Source organism: Dromiciops gliroides, chromosome 2 (genome assembly GCF_019393635.1).
Source record: "Dromiciops gliroides isolate mDroGli1 chromosome 2, mDroGli1.pri, whole genome shotgun sequence".
Classification (NCBI taxonomy): domain Eukaryota; kingdom Metazoa; phylum Chordata; class Mammalia; order Microbiotheria; family Microbiotheriidae; genus Dromiciops; species Dromiciops gliroides.
Genome location: NC_057862.1, coordinates 118,279,461 through 118,303,644, shown reverse-complemented (window position 1 = coordinate 118,303,644; position 24,184 = coordinate 118,279,461). Strand labels below are relative to the sequence as shown.

Here is a 24,184-nt window from a genome sequence, read left to right as displayed (position 1 = left end):
TGCCCTTCATTCTTGAAGAGGAACATGATATCAGGAGGTGATGTCTTGACTTGCAGTGAATTGGATTTAAGTGAGGGAGGGCTATGCAAAGTCACTAGCCTCACTCTCTCCTCCTGAGCTATCTGGGTCCATTGGCAAGATATATATGTGTGTGTGTGTGTGTGTGTGTGTGTGTGTATATACACATGTGTGTATATATATACATATACATACATACATACATACATACATACATACATACATACATACATATATAGCAGGAGAACTGGAGTTGAAAGAACACTGAATGTGAATGACTTTGTGACCTTGATTAAATCACTTTACTTCACTGAGTCTCAGTTTCCTTATCTGCAAAACAGGGATAATAATAAACTAACACCCTCATAGAAACAGTATGAGGAAATCATGACGCTTTTTAAAACTTAAAGTGAATGAATGAGTGAGTGGGTGAATGAAAAGACATTTATTAAACTTTTATTATGTGTTAGGTACTCTGTTAAGCACTAAAGATACAAATACAAAAGTGTGATAATCCCTGCCCTAACAAAGCATCCATTCTTTTTTAAAAATAATAAACATTTTTATTTAAAGTTTTGAGCTCCAAATTTTATCCCTCCTTAGGTCTCTCCCCTCCCTGCCCTGAGGCAGTAAGCAATCAGATATAGGTTATACATGTCCAATTACAGAGCATGCATTCAGATAGAGGCGGTCCAACACATAACGGGGAGTGGTAGCCAAGGAAAGGATTTGTGGTCTTGGAGGATAGAAGGACAGTGAGTTAGTTGATGCATAGAGCAGTTGCCTGACATGCCTTTTCTAGCAGCAGTTGTAGTATTTATTTGATTTCGGGGCAATGAGGAAATCAAATGAGAAAGGTTTATACTTTGCGTATTTTCAAGTGTTATATAAATGCTATCTATCATCAGTATCATCTTCATCATTGTTGTCATCACCATCATAATCCTCCTCCTAGGAGAGAATGAGTACATTGCCAAGATGATAGAAGTGTTTCTCATTTTGTTACATCAATGTATAATGAACTGAATTGTTTTCTAGGATTGGGTGCTCACTACTGGAAATTTGTAAGGAACTTTGTATGCCATGAAAGTCAGACAGCTTACTCTCTCTTATTCTGTATTAACAACACTGGGAAAGACTTTTTTTCCCTTCCCAGAAAAAAAGAGAAGAGTAAGAACTATTTACTATAGTGAGTTATTTGCATTATGAATAGATCTCATTGATCTATGTTATCCTTGCCAAAGTGTTAGAGACTTAACAGTACTAAGATATGAGTGATGTATATACTTCTCTTTTTCCTTGGTGCCCAGGACAAAGGAAGAAAGTTGTTCTCTGCTTTTGTCAGAGGTTTTATGCCCAGTTTGCTCTCTTTCTTTTTAAGGTCGGATTTTGGATCTGAAGACAGGGACAGTCAAGAAGGAAGGTCAGCAATCTTCTATGAGAATGTGCATGGGATCCAGACGCTCTTTCATTTGCAGGATGAGGTTTGTAATAATGTCACTGTAGTTAGCTTGTCTCAAGCTACTGTTTGCCATGGGTGTCATTTATGGGAAGGGTTGAATACTTAGTGGCTTCCCATTACTTTCATGACAATAATAGTTTACATTTATACAGCATTTTCCTCACTAATGTTATCCCCGTTTTGTTGCTAAGGAAACTGAGGCTCAGAGAAATTAAATGATTTGCTTTAAGTCACACAGAGCAAGTGGTAGGTTTAGAACTAAATCTTATTTTCTTATTCTAAATACTTCCATACCCTATGATACCTCTGTTTTATCCAGACCAGCATGGTTCTTTGCACCTAGTAATAAGGTCATTAAATAAATGCTAAAGCACTGGAAAAGACCAGAGAGAAGTTCAACCCACAATTGACTGAGAATAACCTCAACAACTTCTCTAACAAGTAATCATTGACTTTAAGATCCGTAGTGATAGGAGATTCTCTAGGCCATTTTACATTCAAATGGTTCTAATTGTTAGGATTTTATCCTCACATTAAACCTAAACCTGCCTCCCTACAACTTTCACCAATTACTCCTAGTAAGCTGACATGGAGCCATTAATTACTGAAGCTGTTCCTTCAACCAGTTTCCAATTATACCCAACTGTGGGCTAGCCCACATCTTTTTATTTTGCCCAAAAGAATAAGAGTCAAATGTTTATTTTGTTGTTGTTGTCATTGTTGTTGTTTTGGTGAGGCAATTGGCATTAAATGACTTGCCCAGGGTCACACAGCTAGTAAGTGTTAAGTGTCTGAGGCTGGATTTGAACTCAGGTACTCCTGACTCCAGGGCATGTGCTCTATCCACTGCGCCACCTAGCTGCCCCCCAAATGTTTTACTGAAATCTAGAGAGACTTTATCTGTAGCATTCCCCTGAGATTCAGTGTCTTCCATATTCTGTCCCCAACTTACCTTTTCAACCTTTTATTTTGCTAATGTTTACATAAACCACCCACTTGGACCAGAATGGTTTATTTTATTCCCAAGACTTGTCTACCTACTTGTCTACTTATCATCTTGCTTAAGATCTGTCTCCAGCTATAATTGTTTCCCTTCCTTTTTGTCTACCCAAGTCATATTCACCTTTCAAGGCCTAGCTCCATGAAGACTTTCTCATCTAATTCAGTAAGAGAGTGAAACTCCTTTCTCTCTGAAATCATAAGACTTATTGCCCCCAACATTTAATTATTGCGTTTAATTATCCAATGACTTATAACATCTCTTGTCACAAATAATGTTATTCAATTATTCTTGTTTATTTCTTGTCTCAGCAAAGAGGGATGGGGAATAAGCATTTATTTAGCACCTATTGTGTGCCAGATGCTGTGCTAAGTGTTTTACAAATATCCCATTTGAACCTTACAAAACTCTAGTACTTAGGTGCTATTAGTATGTTCCCTACTTTACATTTGAGGGAACTGAGGCAAACAGAGGTTAAGTGACTTGCCCAATGTCACACAGCTAGTAGGTGTCCAAGGCTGAATTTGAAATCTGGTCTTCCTCACTCCAGGTACTGTGCTTTATCCAATGCGCCACCTAGCTGCCTTATTCATCTTTGTATTCTTTTTAAAACAAACAAACATTTTTATTTAAAGTTTTGAGTGAATGGTTGGGTGAATGGTACATGAATGGGTGAAGGTGAATGAATGGGTGAATGCTTTGGGTAGAAATAAGCCCAGAAGGGGAAAAAATACCATCTCTTTTAGAAAAGAGCTGTGAAAATCATTAAGAGACCGGGATAAAAGTCCTACCTTTCCTATTTATAAGCTGTGTGATTTTAGGCAAATTACTTTAACTCTCTGGGCCTCAGTTTTGTTCCTTTGTAAAATTAAGGGGTTGGACAAGATCTAGCTATAACATTATATCATTCTATATGAAGCCCTATTTTTTCTATATCAATCTACTTTTTTCTGTAGTTGTTTCCATTACTGTAACCCCCTACCCCCAAACCATACAAGCAGAAAGTACACTGGACCAATTATTCTCAAACAATATAGGCCAATCTAAGTCTACCGATGTGCCCATTGATATCTAAAATACCATCCCTGCTAGCAGACCTTTAAAATCATCTATTTGTTTCACTTTTCTTTTTCAAACTACAAATAAGCCATCCAAACCATATTTTATAAGCTAAACAAAAAAAGCTATTTAAGATAATGTGAATTTTCATTATTTTTTATTATTTTATAGCCTTAGTGAATTTTGAACACAAATATTAACTCTTTCTCACAGAGTACAGGACCTTTTCAGAGCTTATTAATGATCTTCTTGGTTTAGAGCATAAGCCACTAATTCACTCATTCTGTTCAATTCACTATCTTTTGAATTTCTACCACTTGCAAGGAGCAACACCAAAGGAAACTACAGAGAGATGTCAAAGACATGATCTCCATGATGTTGAAGACATAGCCCCCTCCTCATGGACCTTACCATCTTGCAGGACTGAGCAAGGCACACAAAACTCCATGCAAACCTGAGTGTGAAGGGGCATGGGCCATATAGTCAAAAGTCTTAAGAGATTGCTCAGAGAGGAAGGACCACTTCTGACTGGTAGAATCAGGAAAAGCTACAAGGAGAAGATAGATGAACCTTCCAAGGAGGAGGAGTTCTGCTGGCGGAGTTGTGGGAAGAGGATATGTGTGTATTTTTTTCTGTCAAATAGTTAATACAACATGTGCAACAGACTGATTACAGACTCCTGCAGAGCTTTTAACTGCTTTCATCTCTGTTCTTTTCTCCCTCTGTATTTCTATTTGTATTCATGAAGTATCCACTGATTCTAAAGGGACTTGCTGAAGTGAAAACATTAGTAGGATAAGGGATAAAAATTAGACAGTGATCAGAGGAAGAGAAAAGAACTAAGGTGGTGCCACATGATAGAACGCTGGGCCTGGAATCAGGAAGACTCATCTTCCTGAGTTCAAATATGGCCTCAGACACTTACTAGCTGTATGACCCTGGGCAAGTCAACCCTGTTTGCCTCAGTTTCCTCCTCCATACAATGAGCTGTAGAAGGAAATGGCAAACCATGCTCTTCCTAGAAAACACCAAATGGGGTCACAAAGAGTCAGACATGACTGAATAGCAACTGAACAGCAACAAAGAAAAAGCGCAATTATGGAGATATTCAAGTTTTCTGCAGAGCCAGAAAATTGCAGAAGCAAATAAAACAGGAATGATGGTAGTAATAAATATTAATTATTTACCACTTTATGGTATAGAGAACACTTGATGTGTATTATTTTACTCTCATTACAGCCCTGTAAGGTAGGTTCTGTTTTTATCCCAATTCTTTAGTTGAGGAGCCTCAGAGAAGAAGAAGTGAAATAATTTGCCCGGGGTCACACAACTCTTAAGTCTGAGTCAGGATCTGAATGAAATGTTCCTGATTCCAAGTCAAGTGCCCTAGCTACTACGCCACCTAGAAGCTTGTCAATCAGAAGCCCACATGCTAATAATAAGTGTGTTGGAGTAATTTGCTAACCCTGCTATCTTCTGCTTGGATGAAAAGTGATCCCAATCCAGGCATACAGGGATTACCTAGCAGTTTGCTACACCCATAAAGCCTGTTCTTTTACTTTGTGGAGATAGCACTTACTCAGTCTCTCCTCATTTACCTAAATGCATGAACCTAGGAGTTGGTGACCAAGAAAGTGCTTGGGGAAGGTAGGGAAGAAGTAGTAGGACTCAGGAGGCATTAGATAAAGAGCTAGACTTGGAGTCAGGAAGACGTGCATTCAAATTCTGCTTCAGATACTTTATTGTATAATCCTGGACAAGTCATTTAATGCACTGTGAACCTCAGTTTCTTCTTCTGTAAAATGAGGGGAGGTTGGGCTTGATGACCTTCAAGGTCCCTTTCCACTCTAAGTCTATGTTCCTATCGTCCCTCCCCACTGGAGACATCGTGGCCAACTAGCACAATTGCTACTGCCCTTTGCAGCATTTTGTACTCTCTTGCCTTTCTGCGTTTCTAGCAAAACTCCCATACCAATCCTCCGTTCTCCTGCTTCCTTTCCTCCTATGCCTGGGTCACAGGAAACTGATGGAAAAAATCAGAACCATACAGACCTAGTCCATTTCATATTCCCACTGGCTAACCAACCCGAGCCTCACTGCAGCTCAATTATCTTTGGATGCCTCCTTCTTCGACTTCCTACTAGACTCTCCACAGTGGTTACTTTCAGATTTTCTCTCTGTAAACCCTTATTTGTTTCTCCACACTCATTTTCTTTTTCAACAAATGATCTTGCTTCTTACTTTAGAAAGAAAACTGATACCATCCAGGGGGAATTTCTTTATAAAACCTCTTCTTAACATAATACTTGTCCTAAACCAACTTGCATTTTTCTTTGGGGCCCAAAGGAAGTATCTCTGCTTCCTTATGAAGCTAAACTTTGTACTCTGAACCACCCTTTTCCTTATTGTTTCCTAAACCTATTATCTTCTGAATCTCAAGCATCTTCAACATTGCCTGTAAACATGCTATGGTCTCCCCTTTTCAGGAGGAAATTTTTTTATTTAACCTGTTACCCCAACCAGCAAATGACATTTTGGGGTTTTTTTCCTATTAAGATGATCCCCCCTGCAGTAAGGGTTCAGTACCATCAGGGGGTGGTGGGACTGCACTCAAATAATCTGAACTGTAAAGCAAGTGGTTTGGGCAGTTGCATTTATCCAAGGTGGAAAAAACTGTCCAGAGGATCCAAATAACTATTTAAATAACTGGATTTAATTCAGTTTAAGTCAACATCATTTAAAATCCTACTATATGCAAGGCATTAAACTCATAAAGAAATATATTAAAATTGGTCACAAACTTGGTACCTTTTTTTTACTGATCTTTCACTGTCATTCCAATCCAGGGTTTATCTCTAAATTTTAAATAGGAGATTTCTTTTTTAATGTACCCTGAATCCTTCCTTGGGTTCTAATATCTTTTAGGGCTAATATACAAGTCTTGAATTTTAACTTCAGAATTTCCGCTGAATTTCAGATTTAGAGGCAGCTGGTGGCACACTAAGATAGAGCACTGGATCTTGAGTTAGGAAGACCTAAGTTCAAGTCTCTCCTCACACACTTACATGTGACCCTGAGTAAGTTCCATAACCTTTGATTGGCTCAGTTTCCTCAACTGTAAAATGAGGATAATACTGGCACTGATTTCCCCAGTCTGTTGTGAGGATCTACTTAAATCATATTTATAGAAATGTTTATTACAGTGCCTCATACCTCATATAGGCTTATTCCCTTCCCCATCAGCTCTAGTACTGCGGCATAGCTTGGCATCTCAAATCCTTGTAGCTTTCATAACTACTAACAATAAGGTTTTGGAATCATTTTTGTGACTTCCTTCTACTGGATCCTGCTACTGAAATAATTTGTCATAGGTTTCATCTATTTAAAACCTTCTTTCTATAATAATAATAATAATAGCTTCCATTTATATTGGGATATATATGTATATATATATTTTTTTCTCATTTGATTCTCACAACAGCTCTGTGAGATTGGTGCTATCATCTTCACCACTTGACAGTTGGGGAAACTGAGGCTGAGAGATATTAAGTGACTCGGCCAGGGTCGCACAGCTAAGTAAATGTTAGAGGTGATTTTCAAACTCATCTTCTTGAATCCAAGTTCAGACCTCTAACTACTATGCCAAATTGCCTCAATGCGTAAGTGGTCCAATATTTCTGCCCCTGCTTTAACCAAAATTGAGCTACACCTGCAAAGTCCTAACTCTCTGTACAGTGTAGTCATCTACCTGCAAGCCAGGCCTCATCTATACATAATTTGAAAGAAGATAGAAACAAACTTTTCCTCCAAGATCCCTGAGCACCTTGATATCTTCTTCCTAGGATTGTGCCTCTATTCTGTGGATCTCACCTGAGTAGACCTTTGGGTCTTGCCTGGTTCTTCCTGCTCCTGCTGACTCCCTAGATCCAAATGGTTAACTGGTAACCCATGATGAATTCCTTCAGCCTCATCAAGCCCTGTAGATTGGACTTACTGTATCTCTAATCCATCAGAAGCCTTCCAGAACCTTCTCATCCCTTCTGGTCACCCTTTCAAAGAACCTATCCTTGCTTCTTTTCACATAAGGATCAAAAATTAGTATCACAGAACAAACATAAAAAGATCAAAATTAGCATCATTTTTGCCAGTCTGTTGCTTAACAACCAAGGAAAAGAAGTGAAAATGAATTAACTGAAAACTACAGCGCTAAAAAGTTTGGTGGTTTTTGTTTTATCTGTAGGGACCCAGTGAGTCCTAGAGAACTGATAACTTGCCCCAACTTTGTGAATAATGTTTTATGGCATTTATGTGGGTGTTAACTACGGGTGAATTGATTTACTCGTAGGTGTGGAAATGCCCCTTTGGATCACCTTCCTCTGAACAGAATAACCACCATGCGGAAAAGATACAGGTTAGTCAGTATGTTGCTTATTTGTAATGTGTGTTATCATGAATCCTTTTGGTCTGGGGGCCTCTCAGTCCTCACTCAATTAGGATAGGGCATAAGAGTTGGGGTGGGGGGGACAGGGAGGTGCTGATGCAAATTGTTTCACAAATGCCTTTTCTTTAGGAATGGTCTAGGCCCAGTTAAGGAAGGAGAGGCACAATATGCTGTAGTCCATTGTACAGGATATATCAAGGCCTGGCCTCCAGCAGGTAAGAAAAGTCTAAGTTCACATTTTAAAGTGAATAATAGGAGAGGGGCACTTAGAATTAACTATAGCCTTTGATACTAACTCAGAAATCAGACAGTCATTTCACAGGTGGGGTCTTATTTGTAAAGAGGCCAAGAGAGGAAGCAGTAATGACTGGCCATCCATCTCTGAAAAGCTGGTCTTGCTTTAAGGTCATTTCCCCAGCCCTTTGCTTTATAGACATTATTCTATCCTGACTTTGACTTTAGTTAATAGATATCTGAAATTTTTATTGATGATTAATCATTTAAAGTAGGGGTTCTACAGGAACTATATGACCAGAACTACAAAACCTTTTTCACAGAAATAAAGTAGGGTCTAAACATTAGACATTAAATATTAATTGCTCATGGGTAGACCAAACCAATATAATAAAATTGACAAGCTTACGTAAGTTAATTTATTTACTTAGTGCTATACCAATCAAACTATCAAAAAATATTTTATAGATCTAGAAAAAATAATAACAGAATTCATCTGGAAAAACAAAAGTTCAAGGATACATGGGAATCAATGAAAAAAAAAACATAAGAAGGTGGTCTAGCAGTACCAGATCTCAAACTGCATTATCAAAACAATCTGGTACTGGCTAAGAAATAGAGAGGTGGATCAATGGAATAGAATAGGTACAAATTACACTATAGTAAATGACTTTAGTAATCTAGCATATGATAAACCCAAAGATCCAAGCTTTTGAACAAAAATTCATTATTTGACAAAAACTGCTGGGAAAACTGGAAAACAGTATGGCAGAAACTAGGTGTGAGAAACATCTCATACCATATGCTAAAATAAGATCAAAATGGGTACATGATTTACACATAAAGGATGATACCATAAGCAAATTAAGAGAATATGGAATTGTTTATTTGTCAATTTATAGGCAGAGGAAGAATTTAGGACCAAAGAAAATATAGAGAGTAAAACAAAATGTAAAATAGATCATTTTTATTATATAAAATTAAAAAGGTTTTCCACAAACAAAAGTAATGTAATTGGGAAAGAATTTTTGAAACAAATATCTCTGATAAAGGCCTAATTTCTCAACTGTACAGAGAACTGAGTCAAAATTATAAAAATATACGTTATTCCCCAATTGATAAAAGGTCAAAGGATATAAACAGGCAGTTTCCAGACAAAGAAATCAAAGCTATCTATAATTATATGAAAAAATGCTCTAGATCACTATTGATCAGAGAAATGCAAATTAAAACAACTCTGAGGTATCATCTCACACCTATCAGAGTAGCAAATATAACAGAAATGGGAAATATTGGGTGTTGAAGGGGATGTGGGAAAGCTAGAATGTTAATCCACTATTGGTGGAATTGTGAAAAGATCCAACCACTCTGGAGAGCAATTTGGAACTATACCCAAAGGGCTATAGAACTGTGTATACCCTTTGATTCAGGAATACCACTGCTAGGTTTATATCCCAAAGACATCTCCAAAAACAGAAAAGATCTATTTGTACAAAAATATTTATAGCAGCACTTTCTGTGGTGGCTAAGAATTGAAAATCAAAGGAATGCCCATCAATTGGGGAATGGCTAAGCAAGTGGTGGTATATGATGGTGATGGAATATTATTGTACTATAAGAAATAGCAAGCAGGATGATTTCAGAAAGGCCTGGAAAGACTTATATGAATTGAGGTATAGTGAAGTGAGAGGAACCAAGAAAACATTGTGCACAGAGACAGCAATATTGTTTGATGAAGAACTGTGAATGACTTGACTGTTCTCAACAATACAATGATCCAAGACAATCCAAGACTATTGATGAAACATACTATCTACCTCCAAAGAAAGAACTGATATTAGTGGAACACAGACTGAAGCATGCTATTTTTTGCTTTCTTTCATTTTTTTCTTTTATTCAAGTTTTCTTATATAAAATGACTAATATGTTTTACATAATTGTACATGTATAACCCATATCTGATTGCTTACCACCTCAGGGAAGGGGAAGGGGAGGGAGAGAAGGAGGGATAAAAAATATGGAACCCCAAACTATAAATATAAATGTTTATTACTAAAAATTTTTAAATTAAAAAAAGCAGGGGTTCTTAACCTTTTGGGGGTTTGTTTTTGTTTTTTGTTTTGGGGGGGTTGTTTGTTTTTTGTTTTTTGTGGGACAATGAGGGTTAAGTGAATTGCCCAGGGTCACACAGCTAGCAAGTGTCAAGTGTCTGAGGCCGGATTTGAACTCAGGTCCTCCTGAATCCAGGGCCAGTGCTTTATCCACTGTGCCACCTAGCTGCCCCTTAACCTTTTTTTGTACCATGGATCCCTGGGACAGTCTGGTGGGATCATTCCTCAGAATAATATTTTTAAATGCATAAAATAAAATACGTAGGATTACAAAGGAAACCAAATATGTTGAAATATAGTTACTGGAATTCAGAAATATATAAATATATGTATGTATATGTATATATACACACATGTATGTATGTATATGTGTGTATATATAAACAAACCAAGGTCATGCAAACCACATTAAACTTCCCTGGTTTAGAGTAAACTGGAGCTTCCAGGAAGCCCATAAATTAATCTGTAAAAATTTATGAAGTACTTATTGTGTGTCAGATACCATGCTACATGCTAGGGATACAAAGAAAGACAAAAACACAGTCCTTGCCCTCAAGGAACTTACTTTCTAATGGGAACAGTATATATAAATAACTATGTACATATATATATATATATATATATATATATATATATATATGGAGACATAGATATATAGTGTGAGTCTCAGAAGAAGTGGGAAAGAGGGAAAGTGGGGGGGGCAGGACACCGAGACACCAGGAAAGGCCTCCCGCAGAAAGAAGAATTTGAACTGAGTCTTGAGGGAAGCCAGGGAAGCCAGAAGGTGACAGTGAGGAGGGAAAACATTTAGTGTCCTATGTAAGGATGAGCAAGGAAGACGATGTAGTCAAATTGTAGCATGATTAGAGAAAAGTAAAGTGAGAGAAGATTGCAAAGGTAGAAATGAGGGGACAGGTTGCAATAGGATTTAAATGTAATACAACTTTGGGGTGCCTAGGTGGCACAGTGGATAGAGCGCCGGCCCTGGAGCCAGGAGGACCAGAGTTCAAATCCGGCCTCAGACACTTAACACTTACTAGCTGTGTGACCCTGGGCAAGTCATTTAACCCCAATTGCCTCACCAAAAAAAGAAATATAGAACATTTCATATTTCATCATGGAAGTAATAGCAAGAAATATTGCAATAAGAGCCAACATTTGTAATGTACTTTATAATTTCCAAAGTAGTTTCCATGTAACTTTGGTACTCAAAAAAAAAATCCTGTTTTAATTAAAGCATTAGAGAGGTGATATCATACTCAATCCTAATTAGAACAGAAGTAGATCGTTTTGTTCAAAGGTGAATGTCACGATTTAGAAAGATAATGACAACCTTGAGATAGTTTGGTTGAGGTAGTAGCGTATTTTTCTTTTAGTAAAGTCATTCATGATATACTCATAGATAAGACCAGCAAGATATTTTGTTGGGTACATTCTCAACAACCATACCCCCAAAGTGTTAATTAGCCACTTAGGACCAACCAAGAAGGGGAAAAAGTCATGAATTACCAGTTCTATATACTTTGTCTCTTCAACATTTTTACTAAAGACTTGGATAAGAACATAGCGAACATGTTTATCAAATCTATGAATAAAAAGCAAACTGGGAGGGGTAACTAATTTGATGGATAACAGAATAAAGGTTCAAAATGATCTTAACCAAAAAGATGAAATTTAACAGAAAGTAATGCATTTTAAAAAGTAGAAAAGTGCAGGAGGCAAAGACAAGCATTGTAGTTTTGTTAGCTCCTGTATTAAATTTAAAATATACCTTTCTTAAAAATATGTAAGAAACACTCAGAACTTCTTAGTATTTTTCAGTGTTCATGTTTGTTGACATTTAAGTTTAGAAAAATGAAATAATGTAGGGTTTTTCTTTTTTGATCCATTGCTTAATTACAGGACGGAGGATATCTGACTTTATGGGAGAAAAAAGACAGGAGGAATTAGTTCATCACAACACACTTATCATGAGCCAAGAATGTGATGAAGCTGCTAAAACAACTGAAACAACATTAAGTGACATTGCTAGAAGGATAGATCCCAAAAGGAAATATCCCCACTGTAGTGTGCACTCATCAAACCATTTTTGAAGAACAGTGTCCTATTCTGAATGTCACATATTAAGAACATTTTAAAGTTGTATTTTATTTGGATGTATGGCCAAAATGATGAAAGGTCTTATAATCATATCACATGAGGATTGTTTGAAAAAGAGTAGGATGTTTAGCCTAAGGAAGATTATACTCTGGGAGGATAGGACATATCTATGATGGGAAAGAAAATTGATTCATTCCAGAGCAGAAAACTGGAACCCGCATTTTGGAATTATAGAGAATCAGATTCTGACTCAATAAAAGGAAACACTTTCTGAATGAATTAAGCCTTTTTGATAATAACATGGGCTACCTTGTAAGTTAGTGGATTCTCCGTCACTGGAAATATTCAACCAACTGGTTGACACTCTGTTAGGGATTATATAGAAAAAATTCCTGGGAGTTCCAGCTGAGGTGGAGACTTGAAATAGTCAAACCCAGGTCTCCTGAGGAACACTTACCAACAACAGAAAAGAGTACCATGTTAAACAACAGAATCAAAGAAATAAAGCACTGAACTCCTCTGTCCCATGAAGAGCAGCACAAGGAGATACAATAACAATCATCATCACAGATGGCATTTATATTCTGATTTAAGGTTTATAAAATACATTGATTTGATAACTGATTGTTATCTCATTTGAATTGAAATGTGGGCTGCTCTAGGGATTGAGGCTGCCTACTGGGGAGGGTTTTAAGAAACTAGTCTAAGAACAGTTCAACTAGGTGTCTGTAGATACCCTAGGAGACTAGGGACTAACTATCTCTACTGGGGCTGTTCCAGGGGCTAAAAAGTAAGTCCAAATTCATGGTTCCCTAGGTAGGTAATGTTACTATTACTACTACTACTACTACTACTACTACTACTACTACTACTACTAGCTAACATTTATATAATAGTAACTACATCCAAGGCATTGTGATAAACACTTTACAACTATTTCATTTGATTCTCACAACAACCCCAGGAGGTAGGTGTTGTTATTATTATAACCATTTTACAATTGAGGAAATTGAGGCACTCCCCAATATCCCCCCCCAAAAAGCAAGACCAGATAAATTTGCTGATGAATTGTATCAAATATTCAAACAACAACTAACGACAATGTGACATAATTATTATAATAATAGGGAAAGAAGACATCTTCCAAATTTCTTTTATAAAATAACTATGGTCCTGATACCTAAACAAAGCAGAAAAAGAGAATAGAGTAATATCTCTAATAAATACTGGTGTAAAACTATTTTAAACTATATTAGCATAGATCAATTTATTTTAAAAATTATTCATTACCGTCAGGCTGGATTTATTTCAAGAAGCTGAGGTTGATCCAATAGAATATAAGCAACAAAAACAACAACTACAGAGCAATAAAAAAACTATATGATTATATTAATACATATAGAAAATGCTTTTGACAAGACACAGCACTCATTCATTTTTAAAACTCTTGAAAGCACAGGAATAAATAGATCTTTCCTTACAATGATTAACAATGTGTGTCAAAAAACAAGAACCATAATTATCTCTCATGGAAAACACCCGAAAAAGAATACCAAGAAGAATAGGGGTAAAACAAGGATGTACATTGCTACCTCTATTGCTTAATCAATTTTTACATTGCTACTTCTATTATTTAATTTATTACATTAAGTCAAGAAAACATTTGAAGGAATAAACATAAAGAAAAAAGAAACAAAATTATCACTATCTGTAGGCTATATGATGGTTTACCTAAGTAAAGAACCCTAGAGACTAAACTAGGGCAACTAAATGTCTCAGTAGATAAAGGACTGTGCCTGGAGTCAGGAAGACCTGACATCAAATCCTATACTTACTAGCTATGTAACCCTGGGCAAGTCACTCAGCCCTATTTGCCTCAGTCTCCTCATCTGTAAAATGAGCTGGAAAAGAATGGCAAACTATTTCACCATCTCTGTCAAGAAAACCCAAATGTCCTTTGGTCAAGGCCTGAACTTTTTTATTGCCTTGAAACAAGATCTAAGTCACTAAAGACCCTGGGAGTTGTATTTCTAAAAAGAAGAGGAAATTAACACTGATCTGTGAGAGACTTTAGGGTAGGGTTTTGCCATTGCCTCTGGATTTTGGCAACATGAAGGTATTGGACAGTTCTGGAAGTCACATATAGGAGACAGTGACCTTTCCTGGTACAGGGCTAGAATCTCAACTTCCCAGCCTATTTGTTAAAGAGTTTTTGACCTCTAACTAGATGCATCATCATGAGGCATTCATGTTTCATAACTCCAGTTCCAAGGGCAGATTTACTACGGACTTGAAGCCCTTACTCCATTAGATCATGACCCTAAATCTGTCACGAGCCCTGTTTACACTAACAAAAACAGCAGGAAGAGATCCCGTTCAAAATAACTTCTGAGTATCTGGTAATCTACTCACCAAGCTATATTCTGAGAAGCTATAAAACATGTTTTAAAGAAATAAACAAAGGCAGATAATTGGAGAACTATTAATTGCTCATGTTTGGGCCATGTCAATATAATAAAAATGATTATATTTAAATTTATTTACAGATTTAGTGCCATGATAAAGATCAAGGATCTGTTTTATTTGTTGTCGTTCAGCCATTTTTCAGGTGTGTCTGACTCTTCATGACCCTATTTGGAGTTTTCTTAACAGAGGAACTGGAGTAGTTTCCCATGTCCTTCTCCACGTTATTTTACAGATGAAGAAATAGGCAAACAGGGTTAAGTGACTTATCCAGGGTTACGTAGTTGTTGTGACTGAGGCCAGATTTGAACTCATGAAAATGAGTCTTCCTGACTCCAGGTCAGGCACTCTATGCACTGAGTCACTTAGCTGCCTTATCTGTTTTATATAACTGTATAAAATAATAAAATGCATTTGAAAGCACAAAAGGTCAAGAATCTGAAAGGAAATGATGGGAAGGAAGGAGGTAGAAATGAAAGGATCATAATAGTATCAGTTCTCAAACTTTTCCGACAGTGTTTGTAAAACAGTAATCACCAAAAACTATTGGGAACAGGTTAAATAACAGAAAAGCTAATGCATGGAATAGATTATGTAAGGAAGTCCCAGAAGCATTCATATAGTAACTTAGTGTTTGATAAGCCCAAGGTCTCTGACTGTTAGGTTAGGACTCCGTATCTGACAAAAACTGCTGTGAAAACAGTAAAGCAGTCGGGTAGAAATTAGATTTCGAGAACAGCATACTCAGCAATTCCAAATGGATAGATGAAACCTAATATAAAAGGCCATGTCATGAGAAAAAATAATAAATTAGAGGCTAAAGAAACTCTGGGTCTTGGATTTTATGATTATTTGAGACATTGACTTACGTGGCAGATGAAGGTGAAAGCCTTCAAAAGTATATTTGTGAATATTCTTTTATTCCGGTGCCATATTCCCTTCTGGATTTGAATAGACATGGAGGGCTGCAACATGAGGTCATAGAACCACAGTGTCTGTATGTTTGGCATTGTAGGAAAAAATTGTCTTCTCATAAACATTAAGGATATCCATTACATGCTTATAACAGTCTGATCCCTCAATGTATGGGAAGAGAATATGACTCTTTGAATTATGGATGTTAGCCACATATTGTAGGGTGATTTTTTCCTGTTATAATGCTAATCAACTGTAATATGAATTTTCCAACTAAATTCCATAGGCATTTGGCCCCTCAATTGGCATCACGGTATCACTGTAAACTGATGTTCAGTAATTCCAGTTTGTTTTTAATTTTCCAGTGGTAGTATCCTTTGATATGTTAACCACACATGGCTTAAATATTGAGGAAATTTAATCTGTTGACCTCTCAATTTCTTTATGACATTTCTAACAATTAGAACTCTCCAGCAATGAAACAGACAGCCATGCAAAGCATGTTTCTGCTTGCCATATTTCTGTGATAGGAACAATGTGGGGGAGAGACCAAATAACTGATGGTTTTTCCATGTTATGTAGATTGAAGAAGAGATTGAGTTAAGTTTAAAGAGTAAACTGAGTAGATAAGGTTAGGGATAGGGTCTAGACCCATGATTTTATTGGTACAGAGAATTCCCAGACTAGTAAACTGTCCACCAGTGCTGGTTGGAGTCATCCTCAATGATCTCTAGATCCCTGCTTCTTAAATTATTGGTCGAGATCTCATATGGGGTCACATAACTGAATGTGGGGGCTGTGAAAAAATTGACAACAGTTAAAGGTTATGTATACCTATTTTATATAACTATATGTCATGTAAAAATTCCTCAGGCAAAAAGGGGCTGGAAGTGGAAAAAGGTGCTCTAGAGCACTGAAAAGCTAAGTGACTTAAGCAAGGTCACACAGTTCATAAATATATCCGTGGTGGGACTTGAATCTAGGTCTTTTTGGTTTTGAGGCCAATACCTTATCCTCTAGACATGGCACCTCTAAGCTAAGTAGAATTCAGTCAGATTCAATTCAGTAAGTATTAAATACCTACTATGTGCAAATCATGGTGCTATGCTTTGGGATACAGAGAGGGCTGGCTATAGTCCAAAGAGCCCAAACAATTCTGTCATGAATAGTTTTCATATTTTTCAATTAATAAAACTTTATTTTAACATGTAAACACTATTCTTAAAGGAGTATAAAAATAAGCAGGCTAAATTTGGCCCTCATGCCATAGTTTGCCAACCCCATCCCTGCCCTCAATAAGCTTACATTCTACTTATGAAAACTACACTCTGATACTCTCAAAGTCTCAGAATTTAAAGAGATCTCAAGGCTCTCTTTTGCAACTTCTACCTAAGAATATCCCCTTTAATCCTTCCAATAAATAGTCACATAGACTGTGCTTAAATCCTTCCAGTGTGCTGTCTTTCCAGGAAGTCTATTTCATTTTGGACATTTTTAAGCGTTTGGAAAAGTTTATTCCATGTATTGTTGTTGTTCAGTCATTTTTCAGTCTTATCTGGCTGCAAAATTTCCTTCTTCAGCTCATTTTATGGATGAGGAAACTGAGGCAAGAAGGGTGACATGACTTGACAAGGGTCACACAGCTAATAAGTGGCTGAGGCCAGATTTGAACTCAGGAAGAGGAGTCTTCCTGATTCTAGGCCTGGCGCTCTATCCACTGTGCCACCCAGCTGCCCCTTTATTCCATATGACAGCCCTTCAAATGCTTGGAGTCTGCCATCATGTCCCCTATATGTCTTCTCTTTTCCAAGTTAAACATCCACAGTTTATTCAATTCGTGATTGACAGAATTAGCAACAGAGTTTGTGAAACCTGTTTCCTTAGAACTCTTGAAAAACAGGAGAAATGTTGCTCTGACCTGGGTATTTCCATCAGAGGGAGAACCAAAGTTATATTCTGGTTTTCTAAGTTTCTTTGATTTTCCACATGTCAGCAGATTTATTCAGCTATCTATTGTAACTCTCAAATGTAAATGATCAAAATTGTATGCTTTGATAATGTTCTTTAGAAGATGAAAGGATTGTCCTCATCAACTGTTATTGTAAAGGAAAGAGAAAGTCCCATCTTGTAAATTCTACTACTCATGATATAGGAACCTGAATGGGACCATTTCTTATCCTCCAAACTAACATTGCTTTGGATAACAGTCATCCTCAAAGTAAATCAGCTTAGCTATACCACAGGAGTTAATACTCTGCCCTTATCCCTTGTAGTTCTAACAGAGCCATTTCTTGGTGGCAGGGTTCTTCTGCCTGTCCAACTGGATGGCTCACTTGGAGGGTCCCTGCTTTAACTTTATAAAGCAGGCTTCTCCATTCCCCTCGGCCCTTAGATACCTTTCAACCTTCCTTTGGTCAGCCCTATTACCTTCCCTTTGAATGGATACCATCCTTCTGTCAATTTCACCTCACCCAGCCCAGCCCAGGAACAGATAATACATCTTTTCTGGGGGGAAATGAACTTTGTGATAAATAACTAGGTTTTTCTTCCTTTTCATTGAATTGGGTCCCTTGATATTGGGTCCCTTGATAGCTTCTCACTAATGTAGAAGAAAATGGTAATATTATACATTTTGGGGAATCAAACAAGATTTGTTGAACATATTTGGTTGTATCAGACCTGTTTTGGAAAATGATTAACAGTGGTACCCATAAAGTCATAGATTTAGAGTTGGTTTAGGCCTTAGGGCTTTTCTTATCCAACCCCTTCATTTTACATATTAATAAACTGAGGCACTGAGATGTTACTTTTTTGTCCAAGCTCACTGTATTATAGATTTAGCATGAGAAAGGTCCTTAGAGGTCATTGAGTCAACTCCCTCATCTAAGGAAACCAAAGCCCAGAGAGAGTATATGACTTGTCCAGATGCCTGAGGTAAGATTCAAACCTAGAGTTTACAGATTGTTAAATCTGGCACACCATCCTCTATATACAGTCTTAGAGATTTCCTAAAGCATGGAGATAGAGTTCTTATTTTTCCTTCATTCTAGAAGAGGACCATGACATCAAGAGGTGATGTCATGACTTGCAGTGAGTTGGATTTAAGTGAGGTAGGGTTATGCAAAGCCACACTCTCTCCTCCAGAGCTGGCTGGGTCCAGTGGCAAGATATACATCAGGACAATTGGAAATGGCCCTGGATGTTTGAGGCAATTGGGGATAAGTGACTTGCCCAGGGTCACACAGCTAGTAGTGTCAAGTGTCTAAGGCCGGATTTGAATTGAGGTCCTCAAGACTCTAGGATCAGTGCTCTATCCACTGCACTACCTAACTGCCCCTGAGATAGAATTAAATGACTTGTCTAGAGACACTCAGCCAGTATAAGTGAGGGGCAAAACTTGAACCAATGTGTTTCTGGCTTCAATACCCGTACTATATCCTCTTCTTCACAGTTACTCTTAAGGGTAGTGTGACCCCCCCTCCCCACATCTGCCAGCGCTGGACTTTAAACCCAATTCTGACTCTCCCTCTGCTATACCATACCACCACTTAGTCATATTGGAAATTTAAAAACTTGTTTGCTCTCATTCCCAAAGAAATCACTAATCACTAAAAAATCACTAAGATCACTAATCTTTTTGGTGCCTGCTGATTTTATATTAGAAAAAAGAAATTTAAGGTAGTTCTAACACTTACCAGGTGGTGTTTTTATTTTGCAATGACTCTCTATATTTCTTTTTTCATATGCCTCACCATATTACATAGAATATGTGTTTTATTAAAAAACATTTTGAGGGGAAAAAAGAAAACGTAGGTTTACTTCTCCTTGGTAAACCATTGTCCAGGCTTTCATTTGTTTAGTCTGTAGTAAACCAGCCATAAGAACCTGTTTCTCATTTCCTAGAATATGTTTCAAATCATAAAGAAACTTTGAAAACATATAGATGCTAATTCCCTCATCCCACCACCATACACTCCTGCAAATACATATATGATGTTAGTTCCCTATCTTACCACCAAGACTCTCTAGCTAGGATATCACAGACATTCATTATTGAAAAAAACAAGCACTTCTTGGGAATAAAAGGGTTCTTTTCCTGGAAAAGATTCATATGGTGTTTTTTGGTTCATCACCTAAAAATCTACAGAAAATATTTGGTTAACTATAGTGCTTTAACATTTTAGTGGTGTTGCAAGTACCAAAACAAGGCCAAAGTCAGGCTATTGAAGAAAAAATGCCCCCCTAGTGCTGGCTTCATTATCCTAGAGCACAGTGAGACAATCCAGGTCACTAAGGGTTTTCAAGTCATGTAGAGCTCTGTCTTTATCTCTCATTTTGCAGATTTCAATAGTTTTGTTTTGAGTCTTGAACCATCCACATTAGACTTTCAGTAACTACTTAACCGCAACATGCCAAAGTAGTTATGTTATTTTGGGGTTTTGGCTCGACTCTGGAATGATTACTCTGACACAGTTCCACTTTACTAGGCAAAACATAATCCTTCTGTTAGCCTATCATTAAAAGCCCTGTCATTCTTAAGAACTTTGTAGTTATTTTTTTTCTTTCTTTTAAAAATCTCATTAAATATTTTTCTATGTTCAGCCCACTTCTATGAACTCACAAGACTATAAGCTGCTAGTTGGATTCTTCTTGTGCCTATAGCCCTTCATTTTATGCACATGTTATTAAAAGGACATTTCATTATGGTAACTGGGATCTTGGATCATTGAATTGTAGGGGTGAAATGAACTGTAGAAAGAAAATGTCATAGAATCCTGGAGCTGGAAAGGGAATTGACTTTAGAGATTCTTCAATCCAACCCCTTCAGTTTATAAATGAGGTAGCTGAGGCTGCAAGAGGTCATGGGACTTACCAAAGGTCATACAGGTAATAAGTTGCAGAGTCTGATTTGAAACCAGGCTTTTTGATTCCAAATCCAGTACCCTGTGCCCAGAGTGGACTCCTGGGCCTTGACATAACAGGTTACCAAGAGTAAAGGAAAATGGAAGTAAGATACTTTAACTAGAAAGGAGTGAAGGCTTTTTAAAACTAACTTGGCAGGCAGGGTAGGGCTGAACAGAAAAGCCCAAACTGTTCTCAATTAAAGTCAGCAGATGTTCCTAGGGTTTTGCTAGAGGAGCACATGCTTCCAACCTCTCTAGGTTCTTACTCTGCCTGACTCCAAAGATCGCTCACTGTCAGCCCTTCGACTCCAGCCCTTGTGGTTTCCAAGGATACTACTAGGATTCCACCCCGGATTATCAAATTCATAGACTGGTTTTGCTTCCTGTATTGTACTTTTGGTTCCTGGTGGCCTGAGCCCAGCCATTTAATCTGGCACATTGGACTTCATGGACTCCATTCAGGAGTCTAGGTCTGGAGCTCTTAAGCATAAAATGGTAAGAGTCAGCAGACTAAACTGAATAAAGCACAGAGAAACAATGTCACCTTGCAATCACTCATTAAAATTATTAAGGGCCTATGAATAATATAGCATTTTGAACCTTTTATATGTTTATAATTATAGCTATTTGTGTCCTTGGCCTAACCCCCATAACAATATAAACTCCATGAAGGCAGTGACTGTGCTGCCTCTAAATTTTCTATTTTCCCCAGGACCTAGGATAGTGCTGATTCATATCCAAGAGTTGTTTAGCAAATGTTTAGTCACTTCAATTGAATGGAGGGTTATGTTGAATTGTTTAAAAGGCTATATACAAGTAGAATTTTAAATCTGCAAAATTTAAAAGGTGACCCTGATTCTGACACAATACTGAGGCTACTTGCCAGGAGAGTACAGTCATATCTTCTCCTGTATCACTGGCAAATAGAATTCATAGAAAATTATATGGATGGTGTGGGCTGCTAGACAGTATTTAATTTTAATGAAGCGAAGAAATGAAAGCTCTTCTTGGACTTGGCCACTGATTTAATCTAGAGCATGAGTCAGTATTCTTAAATATCTTATACCTTGGTTTCTCCATTTGAAAAACGTGGGTTATATTCCTTGATTCTTTCTAACCTCACCGTAAGTTGATCTATGTTCATCTTAGAGAATGGAATCACCAATGTATGCTGTATGATTATGATGTATGTTTTTCAATTAGTGGTGTCCCACTTGACTCCTAGCTCTGTGATTTGCCATCATTTATTCATCTGAAGAGTCTCATCCTTAAAGCTCCTTATGTTGATTGTCAATAATTTGTACCTTGGATGAAGTCAACCATAATTGGTTGCATATTTATGAAGTGGAAATTTTTCCTTGGTTTGATAAGTTTTTTTAGGTCATTCTTGAGATCTCCTACCCCTTTGTAAAGCCAGAGGATTTTTTTATGAATATTTACTATAATTGGTTTAGCTATTCCCCTATCTTTCCTAGTTCTTGGCTATTCTAAACAAGTATTGTTAAATATTTTGATACTCTTGTTATTATCATTGCTCTCCTTAGGGTACATGTATGTGCCTATCAGGGCAATCTTGAGGTCAAAGATATTGGCTTTATAGTTGTTTTATTAAGATAATTCCAAATTGCTTTCTTGATTGGTTGGACCAATTCACAACTCAAACAGCTGTATATTAGTATGCCTATGTAAAAGAACATTTAAAAATATTTAGGTTTTTTTGTTTGGTTTTTGTTTATGTTTTTTTAGATAGGCAATTGGGATTAAGTGACTTGCCCATGGTCACCCAGCTAGTAAGTGTTAAGTGTCTGAGGCTGGATTTGAACTCAGGTACTCCTGACTCCAGGGCCGGTGCTCTATCCACTGCATCACCTAGCTGCCCCTAAAAAGATTTAGTTTTAAAGCAAATATCATCCCAGGTTGATAAGAGATTGAAGTAAAGTCCTAGAAATCCTCTTGGGCTGGCAGTTATGAGATATTCTCTTCCCAACATTTCTGGTACTATATGAATGTTTGCAAATAACTTTGCCTTTCTGTTCATTAGTGTTCACACCCTTAAAATGGAGCTAACAGCTCCAGCTTCCATCTGTTTTAAAGAGTTATAGAAAGACTTCATTTCAGACTGTATTGTCAGATGCATTTGTTAATTTTACTGAAATTTTTTCTTGGTTGTCTGTTAATAGGGATTGCTTTTTGGATAAGAAAAATGGAGAGAGATGTTTGCAAATGGATATATTATAAAAACAAAAGACACTAAATTAAATAAGGTAAAATGTTTAAGAGTTATGAGAGGACATAGAGTCAATCACAGAATTCTTTTTGTATTAATATATTTTATTTTTCTCCCAATTACATGTTAAAACAATTTTTAAACTTTTTAAAAATCAAGTACTATGTGATCAGTACTGTTAGGCATTATAGAGAATACAGAAAAAGTACGAGACATGTATCTCTCAAGTATTTTACAGTGTATTTATGGAGACTAGTCTAACACATGGGAAATAATATTTGATGACAGAAAGCAGTATCTAAATATTAAAATATGTGATATAGACCATAAGTTTTGCAGAAGGTGAGGAGAGAGGAAGAACAATGAGGGCTAGAATCAAAATGAATGTGATGGGTCTGAGCTGGTCCTTTAAGAATGAATAGGTTGGGGGGGCTCCTAGGTGGCACAGTGGATAAAGCACGGGCCTTGAATTCAGAAGCTCCTGAGTTCAAATCCAGCCTCAGACACTTGACACTTACTATCTGTGTGACCCTGGACAAGTCACTTAACCCCCATTGCCTCCACCAAAAAAAAAAAAATAAATAAAAATAAATAGGTGGATGGGGGCAGATAGGTGGCACAGTGGCTAGAGAGCCAGCCCTGGAGTCAAGAGGACCTGAGTTCAAATCTGGCCTCAGACACTTAAGACTTACTAGCTGTGTGACCCTGGGCAAGTCAGTTAACCCCAAATGCCTCATCAAAAAAAAAAGAATGAATAGGATTGTGTTGATCAACTGTGATAGACTAGATTTTTCTCACCAATACAATGGTACAAAAAAGTTCCAAAGGACTCATGATGGAAAAGACTCTCCAAATCCAGAAGAAAAAAAAAGAACTGTGGAATATGGATGCTGATTGAACCATACTACTTCTTTTGTTTTTGGTGCTGTCGTTTTTCCTTTTTGAGGTTTTTCCTTTTTGCTCTGATTCTTCTCTTATAGCATGACTAATGCAGAAATATGTTTAATGGTATTATATATATATATATATATATATATATATATGAGAGGACATAGAATCAATCACAAAATTCTTTTTGTATTAATATATTTTATTTTTCTCCCAATTTTATATATATATATATATATATATATATATATATATATATATATATATATATATATATAAAACACCTATATCAGATTACGTGCTGTCTAGAGGAGGGAGGCAGGGAGGGGAGGGAGGGAGAAAAATTGGAAATTGGAAATTTT

The 24,184-nt window shown here is 37.0% G+C and overlaps 1 protein-coding gene across 5 annotated transcripts in view; it reads left to right on the top strand.

Annotated features, from left to right (window-relative positions):
• Positions 1-24,184, top strand: part of ARNT2 (aryl hydrocarbon receptor nuclear translocator 2) — a 274,848-nt gene that overhangs the window by 167,883 nt on the left and 82,781 nt on the right. For all 5 annotated transcript variants that reach the window (XM_043983353.1, XM_043983352.1, XM_043983350.1 and 2 more), the window contains 3 exons: positions 1,400-1,502; positions 7,885-7,950; positions 8,110-8,195. In XM_043983353.1, coding sequence (XP_043839288.1) covers positions 1,400-1,502; positions 7,885-7,950; positions 8,110-8,195 — 255 coding nt within the window. The remainder of the gene's footprint in view (positions 1-1,399; positions 1,503-7,884; positions 7,951-8,109; positions 8,196-24,184) is intronic.